This window comes from Eulemur rufifrons, chromosome 28 (assembly GCF_041146395.1).
Source record: "Eulemur rufifrons isolate Redbay chromosome 28, OSU_ERuf_1, whole genome shotgun sequence".
Taxonomy (NCBI): domain Eukaryota; kingdom Metazoa; phylum Chordata; class Mammalia; order Primates; family Lemuridae; genus Eulemur; species Eulemur rufifrons.
Genome location: NC_091010.1, coordinates 48,641,175 through 48,659,253, shown reverse-complemented (window position 1 = coordinate 48,659,253; position 18,079 = coordinate 48,641,175). Strand labels below are relative to the sequence as shown.

At 39.1% G+C, this 18,079-nt stretch overlaps 1 protein-coding gene across 3 annotated transcripts in view; it reads left to right on the top strand.

Annotated features, from left to right (window-relative positions):
- The window catches only part of ARMH3 (armadillo like helical domain containing 3), a 156,404-nt gene that overhangs the window by 8,700 nt on the left and 129,625 nt on the right, over positions 1 to 18,079 (top strand). For all 3 annotated transcript variants that reach the window (XM_069461159.1, XM_069461158.1, XM_069461160.1), the window contains exons 2-8: positions 4,656 to 4,768; positions 7,186 to 7,242; positions 7,349 to 7,495; positions 11,148 to 11,255; positions 14,929 to 15,021; positions 15,782 to 15,856; positions 15,971 to 16,057. In XM_069461159.1, the coding sequence (XP_069317260.1) occupies positions 4,667 to 4,768; positions 7,186 to 7,242; positions 7,349 to 7,495; positions 11,148 to 11,255; positions 14,929 to 15,021; positions 15,782 to 15,856; positions 15,971 to 16,057 (669 nt within the window). In that variant the 5' untranslated portion in view covers positions 4,656 to 4,666. The remainder of the gene's footprint in view (positions 1 to 4,655; positions 4,769 to 7,185; positions 7,243 to 7,348; positions 7,496 to 11,147; positions 11,256 to 14,928; positions 15,022 to 15,781; positions 15,857 to 15,970; positions 16,058 to 18,079) is intronic.

Genomic DNA, 18,079 nt, shown 5'->3' with positions numbered 1-18,079 from the left:
GTACTTTATTTTGCTGTGGCTGAGCTGGTGTCCAAGTTGCAAAACAAAGACCTCTGAACTGTTCCCTTACCTTTCCCCAAATGGTAGAAGATGCTTTCTGTGCTGCTGCTTGGAGTTGGGGGAAGGGGTGACACAGGCTTGGCCACTGCTGCTGTGTCTCACTGGATCACATGCACCCCAAGTCCACTGGCTCTGGGCCAGCACAACCACAGGAGTTGTCCAAAGACTGCAGCCTTTGTGGCCCAACTGCCTTATGAATTTAGTCCAGACCCCAGGCTGCTTTTTGTCAGCCGGTGGTGGGGCTAGCGGGAACTTGGGTTTTGGGGTGGAGGATTTCCCTCTGGCCAGGCTGGTCTAAATGCTCCCTCTGTGGGCACTGACAGAATTCTTCCCTATGCTGTGTTCCCCAGGGTGGCCCTGAGTTTCAGTGAAAAGTCCCACAATCACTTCACTCTTCCTCCCCGAGGCAAACAGATTCTCTCCACTTGTTAGTTGGTGCCACACTGCTGGGGGGTTGGGGAGGAGTGGAGTAGGCAACGCAAGATTGTCTTTTCTGCCTTCTTCAATGCCCCTTTCCTTGATACAATGTTAAAAGCAGGTGGTATGATCGCTCACCTGATTCTTGGTTCTTCTGAAGGTGCTTGCTTGTGTGGATAGTTGTTGAATTTGGTGTTCTTGCAGAGGGATCATCCCTGAAGGTTTCTGTTCAGCCATCTTGCTCTTCCCCAGCTGTGATGTGCATTTAAGAAGTGTGTGAGGTTGGGCGCAATGGCTCACACCTGTATTTCTAGCACTAGACCAGCGTGGGCAACATGGTGGATCCCATCTCAACAAAAAATTTTAAAAATTAGCCGTGTGTGGTGGTGCACACCTGTAGTCCTAAATACTTGGGAAGCTGAGGTGGCAGGATTTCTTAAGCCCAGGAGTTCAGTGTTAAAGTGAGCAATGATCACACCACTGCACTCCAGCCTGGGTGACAGAGAGAGACCCTGTCTCTTAAAAAAAAAAAAAAGTCTGTGGCTAGATTGCTTTAAGATATAGACCTTAAAAATGACTTTAGTCTTTCAAAGAGAAGTTGCGTTGCAGGTTATAGGGCCAGCAATTTCTCCAATTTAGGAATAAAAGGCTTAATTGATTTACCATTCAGTTGAGGGGAAGCCATTCCTGAGTTTGATAGTAGGTGAAATTAGTATTGAAAAGTTGCCTGATTTTTTTTTTTGTACTTTGCCTATGTCTTATGTCTAAGAAACTGTTAAAGCCTAAGCTGACATTGCTGTGGGATTACTGCACCTTTGCTGTACTTGCTTTTTTGCCAGAGGATTTAAAAGCGTGGATCAACAAGGGTCATAGCATAGTGAAAAAATGCTTCTTTACTTCCCTTATGGTCCCACAGCATTTTCCTTGTACCTCTACTCCATTTATTTCTCATGTATTTGGCTTGATATCTACTGTCTCTGCCAGTAGATGGGGAGCTCCCAGAGGATCAGGTCTGAAATTTCCTCGCTGTAACCCCCTGGTGTTTAAACTAGTGCTTTATAGTATTTAGGTGCCCCTTATATATTTGTGGTATTTCAGTGATGCTGAAAGGATCATTAAATAATAGTCTAGTTGAATCCCCTTGTTTTACTTGTGAGGAAACTGAAAAGCACAGTAACTTAGTGTCACCTAGTTGATTGGGAGACCTGTGTTCTAGTCTCAGTTCTGCTGGTTCCGTTATGTCTTGTAGCTTCTCAGCTGATCCTGGTTCTCTCTACAAGGGAATGGGGGGGATGGTTGTGAAAGAGGAAAAAAGCAGTGGGAGGATGTAAACTAATTACACTCACAATACTGATGTACTTTAACTTATTGCTCTACCAATCAGATATTTTACTTTCAAATTTAAGAGCACAGGCTTAATTTCTGAGACCCAAAGGAAAACTTTTGTAAGTTCTGCACTTCTCCCAGTCCACCACACTAGGCATCCTTGTCTGCTGTGTTCCCTGGGTGGGAGTGCTGGCAGGAGAAGGAGACTTTATATTGTCAGTTTCCAGTTATATTTCAGGCCAGTTGCCTGTTATGATGACAGAGAGTAATGAGTTGAGGCCCTTGGCTGAATTTCCCCCTGCTTCAGATGGAAGGAGAGTGATGAAAAGAATTTAATTTCTTAGGAAATTTGGTAGTTTGGATTGGAATTGTTTTTCCCTCTTCCCCTATTCCCTTTTATTTATTAGAAAGCATTGATTCTGAAATAGAGAAAGGGAGTTTATTAGATTTGGGGTGGATATTGATTAGCTATGACCCAATTATAAATCCTCTGAGGGGGATGTTTGTAAACATGTGCTTTTCACATCCAGAAACTTTTAGTTCCCAATATTCCTGCTAATCAACTGGTTGAAGCTGAGCACATGCAATATCTATATCCACTAAGCTTAGAATTGCATTGCTTTAGATTTATTTTAACAGAATCCTCTTGATTTCCAATTTATTTTCCCCAGATAAGGACATCTTCCTCTTGACAACCTATTAAAAAGACACAAGAATGTTTTGAACAGAGGCTGTATTTCATGCTTTAAGGCAAAGCCGTGATCAATATAATGTAAATTGTTCAAAAGAATCTTCTCTTTTTTTGTTGTTGTTGTTGTTATTTTTCTGTTCAGTTTTCTCTGGACCATAATGGAATTTGAGGGCTTAGTTAAGCCTTGATAGAAATAGATCTTACTAAAATTTTAGGTTCAACCTAGGCCTTTTCAGGCCCCCCCACCCCCCGCCTTATTTCAGAATTAGTCAGTGAACAGCATACACTGAGCATTTACCAGGAGCCAAGTACTTATAGAAAAAGTATTAGCATAAGATGTAGTCCCTTTGCTAAAGATGCTTAATATCTAGTTGGGGGAAATTTTCTGTGCTTTGGTGTATGCTCAAAGATGAATCTCCTTTTTTGGCTATATATATTAGAGAAAGACAATGTCTAGGATAAAACCTTTTGTATTTGGGGTATATCTCTTTCTTAAGGAAAATTTTGATTTTGATTTGAAAGATAGTGCACGTTTTCTAAAAGTTATTGAACAAAAATAGTTCTGCAGTTTTGGATTTGTCTGGAAGTAAAATCAGGCTCTTCCCTAGTCCCCATACTTGACATTGTATGAGATTAAGTTTCATAGCTAGAGCCTAGGATTCAAGAGAGAGCAAGAGAGGGGAACTTTGTTCATAATAGAAAGAGCCTGGGAGGTGAGGGAATATGTATAAATCAATGGTGGAGATCTTTGGGATTTCAAATTCTCACTTGAAAAAATAATTGAAAATTCTTGAAGCAAGATGGAAAAATTTGGGCATGATTTATAGAACTGCTTTTATATAGAATTGAAGAATATATTGAAGTTTGGTCTGCAATAGTGTTACAAGTATATGTAATTAAATTTGAAAGTAGTGTTATATTCAGTTATTTTGAATTCAGATTTAATTTTTGGCTTCTTAACTGCTATTTTCTGCCTTGGATCTCTTTCCAGAGGAATTTCTGAAGACAGTCAAGTGCAGTGTGATTTATGAGGCAGTGAAGGCCAAGTACTTTGCAGTGATGAGGACCTACTTACTTTGGGGAAATCAATGGAGCACATCAGTCTGCAGCAGACTTCCTGCCTTAATGGTCCTAAGCTCGATCAATATTTGAAATTTAACTTCTCCATCAGTCTGTGGGCAGTGTGTGTTTCGAAGCCTTCCTTCCATCAGCCTCAAATATATGGCCAGACCTATTATGGATGGAGCTAGTTACACTTTCGTGTTTGGTTTTGGACCTGCTTTAAGCCTTGTCCATTGACACGTTATAAGGATGTAAAATGTGTTGTGCTGTAGGCCAAATAATGATTTAAACCTTGACATTATCTGGTCAGGAGAGGGTGTTGGACAGAGATGCACAGACTCTATGGCATGGTTGTTTATCAGTTCTTCTTAAAAAATTTCTCATTGAGTGGTATTTCAGTAGACTCTCCAGCATCTTGGAGAGCATTCTGGCACTGACTGTGACTTTCTTTTCTTTTCTTTCTTTCTTTTTTTTTTTAAAGACTTTCTTTCTTTCTTTTTGAGACAGAGTCGCACTTTGTTGCCTGGGCTAGAGTGCAGTGGCATCAGCCTAGCTCATAGCAACCTCAAACTTCTGGGCTCAAGTGATCCTTCTGCCACAGCCTCCTGAGTAGCTGGGACTACAGGCATGTGCCACCATGCCTAGCTAATTTTTTTTTCTATATTTTAGTAGAGATAGGGTCTTGCTCTTGCTCAGGTTGGTTTCGAACTCCTGACCACAAATGATCTTCCTGCCTTGGCCTCCCAGAGTGCTAGGATTACAGATGTGAGCCACCATGCCCAGCCAAAAGACTTTATTTCTTTAGAGCTGTTTCAGGTTCACAAAAAAATTGAGAGGAAGGTACAGAGATATGCCATATGTCCCCTGCCTCCACACATCCACAACCTCCCCTATTACAACATCCCCTACCAGAGTGGTATTTGTTACAGTTGATGAACTTATATTTAAACATCACACTCAAAGTTCGCAGTTTGCATTAGGATTCACTCTCCTTGTTGTATATCTATGGGTTTGGACAAATATATAATGACATATATCTGCCATTATAATATCATACAGACTATTTTCACTGCCCTGAAATGTGACTTTCTTTTCACAGATTCTCTAACCATGGCACAGGTAGAGAAACGAGGAGGTTTGCTTCGGAAATCTTCAGCCTCCAAAAAACCACTAAAGGAAAAAGTGGTGCTGATGTATGATGAGATCTTCATGGTAAGGTGTAGAGCTCTGTCACTCTACACAGCTTAACTCCTTAGTTTCTTAGTCCAAAATGAGAAATAACCATACCTCTGCCTGCCACCTTCAAGTTCTTCAAGGGGTCAGAGCAGGGGAGAGGGCTGGAGGGCAGGCGTGAGCTCTCATAGGAGGGATTATGATCATGATAAAAAATTGCAAGGAGTGAGGAAGGCTGGGGAAGCTTCTTTTCTGAATATCTTTAAAAAAGACTTGTTTTCCATATGATCTGACTTAAGGACCCTTCTATTCTACATGTGCCATGAAATTCCTTTTGGCCCTAGAATTCTAAATTTCAGATATTTTTAAAAGATACATTATTATATTCCATCTCAAGTTGTTGGTGGACAAAACAATTGTTTAGTTAGACTATCTCATTCTTCAACTATATGGGATAACAGGAATTATTAGCAATTGGATCAGGGATTTCTTTGGGTCTTCAGAACTGTTGATTGCCATGGTCCAAGTCTATGTTGTAAAATATACCCTATAAGGGAAGATTAGAGTAATTAGATACCCTGAAGGGGTACTTGCCTTCTGAAATTCTGGTCATAAGTAGTACGTGTAAAGTAGAATAATACTTACAAAAAGAGTTACCATGTATTGAGTTTCTGTGATGTGCCTGGCACTATTCTAAATGCATCACTAAATTCATTAGGTCTAATTCTGACAAGAACTCTTATAAGTAATATAAATTATACAATCAACTAAAATACCTTAGAAACAGAGTTTGACATGTAGGTGATTGATATAGAATTACCCAGGTTAATACAAGTGGCTATAGAGAAACTGAGTAGATACTAGGATCCTATTAGGGCTTTTCTTTGTTAAATAAGTTTGGCATACACAGAACTCCTGCTTGAATGGGCTTTGGGGATGGGAAGTGCCAGCTCCATGAGTTCCCCGAATTTCATGTGTAGACAACAAAATGACATTACAGAAGTGTGAGAGTCAAAGTGTGACCCCTGCTGGGGAGCAGGACTTGAGAGAAAGTGATAGAAAGAATTCACTAAATGAGGATGTTATGAGAAGGTAGAAGTGTTACTTCTCTATGCCATTCTGGATTAAAAATCCAGAAGAGATTGTTAGTATTTTATTTTGAGACCAGGAGTTCTTAACTAACGAAGGCCTTTAGTTCTGGGTAGTGATTTAGAAAGATCAACTTAAGGTAAGGTGATAGTGGGCAATTGACCTGGTGATTTAATGTCATTTGCCTTCCTTTAAAGTAGGGGTTCTCTTTTTCTTATTTTACCTATTAACCAGAAGCCTCTGATTTCTTAGAATTTGTTTGAAAATTATTGCTGAGAAATTTTGGATTCTAGCACCATAATTTTGCTAACAGTTTGGACCAATTTGAATTGAGAAAATAGCATATTAAAAGCTCTGTACAGGCCGGGTGCCGTGGCTCACGCCTGTAATCCTAGCACTCTGGGAGGCCGAGGTGGGAGGATTGTTTGAGCGCAGGAGTTTGAGACCAGCCTGAGCAAGAGCGAGACCCCCTCTCTACTAAATATTGAAAGAAATTAGCTGGACAGCTAAAAATATGTAGAAAAAATTAGCCGGGCATAGTGGTGCATGCCTGTAGTCCCAGTTACTCAGGAGATTGAGGCAGAAGGATTGCTTAAGCCCAGGAGTTTGAGGTTGCTGTGAGATAGGCTGAAGCCACGGCACTCTAGTCTGGGCAACAGAGTGAGACTCTGTCTCAAAAAAAAAAAAAATAAATAAAAGCTCTGTAGAAAACTAAATGCTTATGGGAGGGTAAGTAGAAACAGTCAACACAGGATGATGTAAAAACCATTGCGGTTATTATTGAGATGATCTGGATTCTGGCTCATGTAGTTGCATAAGTTACTTTGCTTTGTGGACCCACTTTCCTAAAAGGAGGATAATGATAATATTTACCCTTCCTGGCTCAGTGGGCCATTGTATTTCATGTTTGTGAATAGGTTTGAAAACAACAACATACAAATGCAAGAGGGTCTCTTCTGGAAGATCTGGGGAAAAAATTTTAAAAAGTAAAATCAATGCAAGGGGGACATATCATGATGTGACTAACTTATTGAGATGTTTAGGTTTACCTCTTGCTAGAAGAGAAATATTTGAGGAAAATTCGTTGTGCCATTATTTAACTTTTGATGCAGAGCCATTATTCAACTTTTTGTGCATTATATCCATGCACAATGTCTTCCATTTGAAAAACAAAAACAGAAAGCTATTATTTTCTTCTGCATTACTAGAGTTTAGAATAACCAAGCATTTTAAAAGTTAATTTTGAAAGGTAAGGTTGACTATGTGTAGTATTCTTTTTTCTTCCCCTAGCTATCCACAGTGTGTAGTATTCTTAATGCTTTTGGTATTAGCTGGGAAAGTTGAGTGTGCATGTGTTCTGGTTTCAGACAGAGGACCCCAGTAAGTGCAGTCCTCGGTTTTGGGAGGAGCTCTTTCTCATGAAGGTAAGACTTGGTGACATCTGTGCATTTTCTTGGTAACTAAGATGGCCTTCTCATGTGTTTAGGTGCCACACTAAAAATGCACTCAGCCCTTTATTTTCTTTGGCAGGTGAATTTAGAATACCTAGAAGGCAAGTTGGAATCTCTTGATGGTGAGGAGTTAATGAAGATCAAGGACAATATTAATTGCTTATTTCAACACTGCATCCAGGCTCTAGGAGAGGAGCATCCAATTCGAGTTGTCAATGCATTGCAGGTACAAGGCTGGGAGATTGGGGCAGTCTTGGTTAACAGGAAAAAGGAGTTATAACACATCTGTTGAAACTGAGGAATGTAGAATTGCTCTTAGATATGAAATTTTCTTTTTTCTTTCTTTCTTTAAGTAATCAAATATTTATACCATGCTCATTTAGTCATCTTCCTATTTATACAGATCAATGCTTGTAGGAGTAATCTTGTACATTTGTATAGTTTTTTTTGAGGCAGAGTCTCACTCTGTTGCCTGGACTAGAGTGCCATGGCATCAGCCTAGCTCACAGCAACCTCAAACTCCTGTGCTCAAGCGATCCTTCTGCCTCAGCCTCTCAAGTAGCTGGGACTACAGGCATGCGCCACCATGCCTGGCTAATTTTTTCTACATATTTTTAGTTGTCCAGCTAATTTCTTTCAATATTTAGTAGAGATGGTGTCTTGCTCTTGCTCAGGCTGGTCTTGAACTCCCGAGCTCAAACAATCCTCCCACTTCGGCCTCCCAGAGTGCTAGGATTACAGGCATGAGCCACCGCGCCCGGCCTCATTTGTATAGTTTGATCCAATACCAAGGTAGATTGTTTGACAGAGTTCTTGTATTACTTGAAGAAAGGAAGAGATAGAAAGGAAACAGACAAGGATGGTTAGTTGATAGTGAAAATCAGAAGAGATTCTAAGTATAGTATTTTCTCACTAGATCGGTTTGTTCTTTCTTCTTTTAAAAAGAGATAAGGTCTTGCTCTGTTGCCCAGGCTGGAGTGCAGCGGCATGATCATAAATCACTGCAGCTGCAAACTCCTGGGCTCAAGTGATCCTTCTGTCTCAACCTCCACAGTAGCTAGGATGACAGGTATGCGCCACCACACCTGGCTAATTTTTAAATTTTTATGGAGATGAACTCTAGCTATGTTGCCCAGGCTGGTCTCAAGCTCCTGGCCTCAAGCAATCCTCCTGCCTCAGCCTCCAAAGTGCTGGAATTACAGGTGTGAGTCACCATGCCCAGCCTAACAACTAGTTCTTGAATAATGTTTTGTACCAGGCATTGGGTTGGATGGTGGGGATACACTATAGATTTCATGAGGGCAAAGACTTTGATAATTTCATTCAGTACTTTGTTCCTAGTGTGTAGAATATTCCTTATACACAGAGAATAATGCCTAGCAAATAGCACTCTAGCAGTAAATTTTTTTTTTTTTTTTTTTTTTTTGAGACAGAGTCTCACTCTGTTGCCCAGGCTAGAGTGAGTGCCGTGGCATCAGCCTAGCTCACAGCAACCTCAAACTCCTGGGCTCAAGCGATCCTCCTGTCTCAGCCTCCCGAGTAGCTGGGACTACAGGCATGCGCCACTATGCCCAGCTAATTTTTTTGTATATATATATTTTAGTTGTCCATATAATTTCTTTCTATTTTTAGTAGAGACGGGGTCTCACTCTTGCTCAGGCTGGTCTCGAACTCCTGACCTCGAGCGATCCACCCGCCTCGGCCTCCCAGAGTGCTAGGATTACAGGCGTGAGCCACCGCGCCCGGCCAGTAAATTTTTATTGAATGAATAGTGAACAAAGTTTCTTAAGTTTATATAATCTAGAAGGTCCAGTGTAGCCTAGATTGGGAGTACTTAGGGCAGTGATTGACAAGCTTAGAATATGAAGAATCCAGCCAGGCATGGTGGCTCACCCCTGTAATCCTAGCACTCTGGGAGGCCAAGGGAGGAGGATTCCTTGAGGTCAGGAGCTCGAGACCAGCCTGAGCAAGAGTGAGATGCCATCTCTTCAACAAATAGGAAAATTAGCCAGGTTTTGGGGGCATGTGCCTATAGTCCCAGCTACTAGGGAGGCTGAGGCAGGAGGGTCCCTTAAGCCCAGGAGTTTGAGGTTGCATTGAGCTATGATGATTCCACTATACTCTAGCTGGGGTGACAGAGCAAGACTCTGTCTCTAAAAAAAAAAAGGAATATGAAGAATCCATGATGGAATAAGGAATTTTATTGGAACTTCTGGTAGATTGGGTTTAAGTTTGACTTACTAGTTAGGCAAATCACTGTGTGAGACTTGTTTCCTCATCTGTAGAATGGAAATAATAATTAGCTCTTAACTTGATGCCCCAGAAAGATGGACCATGTTTATCCTATAACTGTGTTTACCTTTGGCACAATAAGGTCCACATTTTGAGTTGTCAGATAGGGGCTCAATGAAAATGGAAATGAAATTTGAAAATTGTACTTCCAGTAATTGCTGTGACTCATTGTGTGGGCATGAATTATAAACTGTTTTATTTCAATGAAATAACTTGACATTATTAAGCCACTTGGTGACCCATAAAAATATTATACAATATTATAGTAGCTAATACTTATTGAGCTTTAACAAACTTCCAGGCACTATTCCTGGAGCTTTTTTTTTTTTAAGACAGAATCTTGCTTTGTTGCCCTGGCCAGAGTGCAGTGGTGTCATCACAGCTCACTGCAACCTCAAACTCTTGGGCTCAAGCAACCCTCCTGCCTCAGTTTCTGAGTAGCTGGGACTACAGGTATGTGCCAGGATGCCTGGCTAATTTTTCCATTTTTAGTAAAGATGGGGTCTTGCTCTTGCTCAGGCTGGTCTTGAACTCCTGAGCTCAAGTGATCCTCCCACCTCGGCCTACCAGAGTTCTAGGATTACAGGTGTGAGACACCGTGCCTGGTCTCCTGGAGCTTTTTTGTTTTTCTGTTTTGAGACAGGGTTTTGCTCTGTTGCCCAGGCTAGAGGACAGTGCTATGATCCTAGCTCACTGCAACCTTGAAACTCCTGAGCTCAAGCAAGCTTTGTGGCTCAGCATCCCAAGTAGCTAGGACTACAAACAAGTGCCACCACACTCCACTAATTAAAAAAAATTTTTTTTTTGTAGAGACAGGGTCTCATAATGTTGACCAGGATGGTCTCAAACTCTTGGCCTCAGCAGTCCTCCTATCTCAGCCTCCCAAAGCGCTAGGATTACAGGCATGAGGCACCATGCCTGGCCCTGGAGCTTTAATAAAGTTCCAGGGACCATTCTAAGTGCTTTGCAGTATTAATTCACATAGTGCTCCCAGCATCTCTATGAGATGGATGCTGCTATCATCCTTTCTACTTTGTAGATGAGAAAACTGAGCCACTGAAAAATTAATGTGTCCAGGTTCTCCCAGCTAATAAGTAGTAGATAGGGATTATAATGAATTTAAGATTTGAAGCAATTGGTTTTTATCCTATAGGGACTTGACTATTGTAGTTATTAAAAAATAATTACTAAAACTGTTAAAGTATAATGTAAATGCTAAAACTAATTTTAAATAAAGAAGATCTCCACCAATCCCATGATTCAGACTTAAGAATTATTTTTTATTTTTGAATATTACTTTCTAGTCTTTGTCTGCAGTGCAGTTTTAAAAAAGGAGATAGCTAAAAAACAAGAACAAAAAAGGATGGCAAAAAAAAAAAATGAGGATGACAACAGACTCAGTTGCTGTTCCTAATTTCTGAATTTTGCACATATTAAGACTCAGACTGTATTTTGGAGCTCAGAGAAACTGAATGTCAGCTGTGTAAGGAGGAGGTTCCGAGGTTGGAATGTGAGGCTACAGACCCATTGCCCTTCTAGTTTTGAGACTTCCTCTCTAGAAAGAATTGTTTCTTTTATCTCTGCAGACGTTGTGTGCACTCATTCGAGGAGTCCATCAAAAGAATAAGTCTACTTCTGGGTTTGACATTATCAACATGCTGATAGGCTTTGACAAAGCAGAGCTGTGCATGAAGGTGAGGCATCAGCTGCAGATGTGCCTATGGATGGGTGCCTCTGACGCTGTTCATGGATACCGTCAGCTGACAGATATATCAGAAGATTTGGACTCAAGATAGATACAGATGATTGAATTTGGCCTTGAATTTGGATATATTTATTTAGCAGATTTGGTTTATCTGAACAAAGGAAAATTTTAAATTCAAATTTGAATTGAAGTGTCCTCCCTGGTGGTCTAGTAGTTAGGATTCGGTGCTCTCAAATTTGAATTGAGACATCCTTTTCCTGTAGGATAAAGACTGAACATTTTATTTTATTATTTGTATCGTGATCATACATTCTCAAGAACATTTATAAATTTAAATAAAACATAATAAATTAATATACAAGGGTAACTTTAGTTCTAAACATTAAGCTTTCTTATTTAACACAATGTCTTTGATTTTATCAGAATTTTTATTTCTGCTGTTTGCTACTATCTTTTTTTAATAGCAACCTTATAATTCACATATACAACTCACCTTTTAAAGTATACAGTCAAGTGGTTTTTAATATATTCATATGATTATGTAAACATCACTACTATTAATTTCAGAACATTTTTGTCAACCCCTCCCAAAACCCTATACTCATTAGCAGTCATTCCTATTTGTCCCCAGCCCTTTGCAGTCATTGGTCTGCTTTATGTCTCTACGAGTTTAGCTATTCTGGACACCTCATGTATATGGAATCATATCGTATGTGGCCTTTTTTGTCTTACATTTACTTAGCATAATGTTTTTGAGGTTCATTCATGTTATGGGATATATCAATATTTCATTCCTTTTTATTGCCAAATAATATTCCTTTGGATGGATATATCACATTTTGTTTATCCAGTCCTTAGTTGATGAACATTTGGGTTGTTTCAATAGTTTGGCTGTTATGAATAATGCTGCTATGAACATTTGTGTATAAGCTTTTGTGTGGACATATGTTTTCAATTCTCTTGGGCATATTCCTAGGAGAAGAGTTGCTGCATCATATAGTAACTCTATATGTAACATTTCAGGAACTGCCAAGCTATTTTTCTATAGTGGCTGTTCCATTTTATAGTTTCACCAACAATATATGAGGGTTCCAATTTCTCAACATCACATCAACAATTGTTTTTGTCTGACTTTCCTTTGTTTCTTTTGGAGAAATGTCTATTCAAATCATTTGCCTATTTCTAGATAGGGTTGTCTTTTTATTGTTGAGTTGTAGGAGTTCTTTATATATTCCGGATATAAGTCTATTATATGATGTGCAGTGTTTGACACTATACTGAATGAATGTTCATAATATGAACTTTGAAGACCTAGTCTTCTGTCACTCACTAAATTTAAAGTAAAGGAATCTACACACCAAAGAATCCTTACAGTGGTTAGGTTATCAAAAAAATTATGAATATACAATTATCAATACACAAAGAGTCGTTTTTAAATTCTGGCCTTTTACAGTCCATATAAAATCCCAGATATCTCCTCATTCTGATAGTTCTCACTAGTGCTTATATGCTAATGACTGCTAAGTCTCTATCTTTAGCCTTAACATCCCCTCATGAATCTCAGACTTGTATACTCTGTAAGCACTTGCTGAGTATACTCACTCCCATAAGCACCTCTTGCTTGACATATCCAAAATGAAACTCATTGTTCCTCCTGCATCTTCTTCCTCATTCATTCCATTTCAGAATGGGGGCACCTGTCTTTTCAGTCCCTAAGCCAAAAACCTGGGAGTCATCCTTGACTCTTTCTTCTCCTTCACCATTTTTTTCCAGATGATCACCAAGTTCAGCTAATTTTATCTCAGCTCATATTTCTCGTACCTGTCTTTTCTTTCCCTACTGCCACTGTCCCTGTTATCTCTCACCTGGACTGTTCCAGTAATGCCTGCCTTCATTCTTTTGACAAACATTTTTTGGGCTCCTATGTTCCAGGCACTGTGGAAGGTAATGAGGATGCAGAGTCAAGTAGGACATGGCAACTATCTCAGGAAATTGATAGATTAGTCCTCATTGGTCTCCCTCCAGGCTTACCATCTTTAAATCTGTCATCCATACTAACACTATAGTGATGTATCTTACACTCAGATCTTTCCTGCTCAAAACCCTTCATTAGTTTCCTATCACTAACAGGATAAAGACCAAACTCCCTACTTGGCCTTATAAAACTTTCATGATCTGCGCCATATTTACTTCTCCAGTCTTATCTCTCACCACTGTGCCTCATTTTTTATACTCCCATAATAATTTATTCAGCCCCTTACCAGGGCCATTTCATTCCTCATGTGTCTTTGATCATGCTAATGCTTGTCTGGAATTCCTTTCCTCCCCAAGTTTTTTTTTTTGAGACAGAGTCTCACTCTGTTGCCTGGACTAGAGTGCCATGGTGTCAGCCTAGCTCACAGCAACCTCAAACTCCTGGGCTCAAGCAATCCTTCTGCCTTAGCCTCCCGAGTAGCTGGGACTACAGGCATGTGCCACCATGCCCGGCTAATTTTTTCTATATATTTTTAGTTGTCCAGCTAATTTTTTTCTATTTTTAGTAGAGAGGGGTCTTGCTCTTACTCAGGCTGTTCTTGAACTCCTGAGCTCAAATGATCCACCTGCCTCAGCCTCCCAGAGTGCTAGGATTACAGACATGAGCCACCACGCCCAGCCGCTCCCCAAGTTTTAATTAATTCCTGCTGATTTTTTCAAGTATAACTCGTGCCTGAGGGGTCCTTAAATAGGTGACTTTTGAGCTAATTCTCTTCCCTCATGTATATTTCTGTCATTGTAACCATTGAATTGAAACTGGTAGCTTATTTTTCTCTCCTATTAGACTGAAAGCACCTCAAGAACAAGAGTCATGGTCTTATTTTTTCTTATATTTTTTGAAAGCCTAATATTTATGCTATGATGCTGGTTTTTGGAAGAAAGAAAAAAAAGAAAAAGCACAATATATAGAATAGAGTAAATGCTCACGTATTTACTGAAGTGAACTAAAACAGCTTATTTTGAACTTTCACCTTGGTCTTCTAGCATGCTAAATCCTTACTCTCTATACTTTCTCCTCCATTTAATGTAGAATATTTCTTTTCTTTTTCCTTCTATTTTAGTATTTAAAGGTTTCGTCTTTTGATTAGCTTGGGTCTGTTAGCTGGTTTTTAGTGCAAGTAATAAATTCCAATTACATTGCCAAATAGAGTTGACCAGCATGGACACAGGCTAGCTTTTGTTAGATAGTGCATATGGCCAGAGATAGTCAGTAGTGATATTATCTCTTTGTCTTTTGTTCAGTGTGCCTGCATTAAGTGATATGCGTTCTTTATCAAATAATGAAACTTATATACAGTTATTTAAGCATTAGATTTCTCTTTTTTTATTTACTTCATTCTAATCTAAACATTTATATGGGGATGACAGGCTACAAACGTTCATTTGGTAGAAGAGTGAGTTCTTTATTGTTCTGTGCAATTGTTCTAAAGCATTTTTCCCAAAATAGGTAGACTTTGAAGTCTTCTTTTTCATTGTCGAATCTTGCAAGGCCTAGGCCTAGGGGAATTATATGGTTACTTCATTGTGTGTCATTCACATTACCCTGTGGAACATAACCTATAGTAGGACAAAAGTGGGGCATACATGTTATTTGGTATGGTTTAATGCTTAATGGTTCTCTTTCTCAGAACTTGATGGAGAGTTTGGATTCATTGCTTTGTGCAGAAGGTTCTGAAAGTCTGAAGAGTTTATGTCTGAAACTTCTCCTTTGCTTAGTGACTGTAAGTGACCCATATATGTTTTATTAATATTAATTAATAGCAGGGGCAAGCTTATTTGAATACTTGAGCCCAAAGTTAGAAAGAAAAAGAGAAAAAAATTGTCTGCTGGGATATTACATCACTCCTTGTGTCTGCATGTATAGCACATTAGTTGCATGGGCTTTGCTTCCTAGAAGTTGCTCTTTGGAGCAACTGCTGGCATTTTTAGTCAGCAGACTCTGTGATATTTATCACTTTAGAAGTACTGCTCTGGGACAACTACTGCCTTCTGGATTGTCAGACTTGTCCTTCTCATCAGGTCTCATTTGGAAATAGCTCTTATGATTCTGAATATTTTTATTTGTTCTGGCTTTGATTTTATAACTGGAGGCTGGCCTGTACTTTCTAGTGGGAGGGGTGGGGTGTTTTTCATTTACTTCAGATGGTTCCCTTTCCCTGCCACCTCTTAAAGACTTCTGGATTCATAAACCTTTTCCTGTACGTTTGAGGAATGAAACCCAAGAAACTGTTAAGCAAATGCTTGTGTAAGGGTATGAGAGAAACAATGAGAAGTTCAGAGACTTAGGAAGTTTTCTGTTTCCTAATTTCGCCCTCATAGTATCTGTCTGGGCTCTGATGACTTCGGAGGTCGTTGTGAAAGGTCTAAGTATCTAGTAGAATGTTTTAACGTTTCTGTTTCTCTTAGATGCTAGGGGAGGAGATTACATGAGATATCAGGGTGCCTCAGTACAGACTTTAAAAAGCCTTTTATTGCATTCAGGTGACAGATAACATCAGCCAGAACACTATCTTGGAGTATGTAATGATCAATAGCATATTTGAAGCAATTCTACAGGTAGGTCAGTTGCCTTAGTACCTCTTTCTCTTTTGGGTAAGCCACATCAAATTTTCTCTGTGTTCTCAAGAACCACGATTTAGCACTCTCATGCATTTTTGGTGCTTGTTACAGATACTCTCCCATCCCCCAAGTCGTAGGGAGCATGGGTATGATGCTGTTGTCCTCTTGGCTTTGCTGGTGAACTACAGAAAATATGAGGTAAGTGGGCCCCTTAATGGAGAGTTACTATCTTTTTATAATCTTCTTAAGTGTGCTCCCTCCTAAAGGAGTTTGCTTAACATAGAAGACATGTTATTGGTAAATGGCATATAGATTAATTTTGATAAACCAAATTCCAAAAATCTTATATTAAATGCATGAGGCAAAGGATATAGTTAATTAAAGGAATCGTGTGTTACAACTTTTAATAAAGTAAGTATCCTTTAATGTAGTGGTTCCCAAACTCAGCTTATTAGAACACTTACAAACTTTTTAAAAAGAAGAAATTTCTGGGCTTTACTCTGGACATACTGAATCAGAATCTCTTGGTGGGGGCACGGGTGCCTGGGAATATTTTTTTAAGATGCCCTATTGAATATAATGATTAGCCAGGATTGGGACCCACCGGCCGACTACATCTGTTTTGAAAGATTGGATTTTTATACAGTTATGTGTCACTTAATGAAGGGGATACATTCAGAGAAATGCGTCAGGCAATTTTGTCACTATGTGAACATCATAGAATGTACTTACACAAACCTAGATGGTATAGCCTTTTATACACCTAGGCTATATGGTATAGCCTGTGGCCCCGAGGCTATAAACTTGTATAGCATGTCATTGTACATCATACTGTAGGCTTGTAACACAATGGTAAGTATTTGTGTATCTAAACATAGAAAAAGTACAGTAAAAATACAGTATAAAGGAAAACAAATGGTACACTCAGATAGGGTACTTACCATAACTGGAGCTTACAGGACTGAAAATTGCTCTGGGTGAGTCAGCGAGTGAGTGGTTAGTGAATGTGAAGGCCTCGGACGTTACTGTACACTGAATTTAAAGTTAGGTTACACTAAATTTATGAAAAAAATTTTTTCTTTCTTTAAATTAACCTTAACTTACTGTAATCTTTTTACTTTTTAAAAACTTTTTGACTTTTTTGTAATAACCCTTAGCTTAAAATATAAACATATTGTATAGCGATACAAAAATATTTTCTTTCTTAATATTCTTATTCTATAAGCTTTTTTCGTGTTTTTAAAAATATTTTCTTTTAAACTTAAAGGAAAAACTATGATATAACACATATTATTAGCCTAGGCTTACACAGGGTCAGGATTATCAATATCACTGTCTTCTACCTCTGCATCTGGTCCCAGTAGAAAATCTTCAGGGGTGGTAACACCCATGGAGCTGTTGTCTCCTATAATAGCAATGCCTTCTTCGGGAGTACCTCCTGAAGGACCTGCCTGAGGCTGTTTTACGGTTAACTTCTTTTTTAATAAGTATTAATAGAAGGAATATTCTCTAAAAGAACAATTAAAAAGTATATACAGTAAATACATAAATCAGTAACAGTTTATTATCTTATTGAGTATTATATACTGTACATAATTATATGTGCTATACTTTTATGCTACTGGTAGTTCAGGTTTGTTTACACTGTCATCATCACAAACACATAACACTTTGTGCTACATCACCATGTCTAGGATGTCATCAGAATAGTTTTTTAGCTTCATTAAAATCTAATGGCACCACTGTCATATATGTAGTCCATAGTTGACCAAAACGTCATTATGCAGCACATCACTGTTTATGAGATTTCCTTAATGCAGTCTACTTATATAAGTACCACTGTTGGGCTGGAAACTCTGATTTTAATGAAAAATTGAAGACAAGGCCTTATTCATATCAATTCTGGAGTTCTCTTTGCCCCTGAATTAATCAGGGTACAGATTTATAGGTTTTTGAGATGAAGAGGAGAACCCAGAGATTTATATACTTGGGTTGGTATGTGTATTTGATTCCCTTCAAAGGGCAGAATCCACAGAAAAGGAAGAGGACCAGTCAGAGAGGACCAGTCAGATCAGGGAAGACTGCAGGTCTCACTGGGGATTTCTTTTAAGGAGTATGAAGCCTTTGTCACTGGATCTTAGACACTAGGAACACTTTACAGAACCCAGAAGTCAGGAGCTACATTGAAGCAATCTGACTTTCTTCACTTAATAAGTAGCA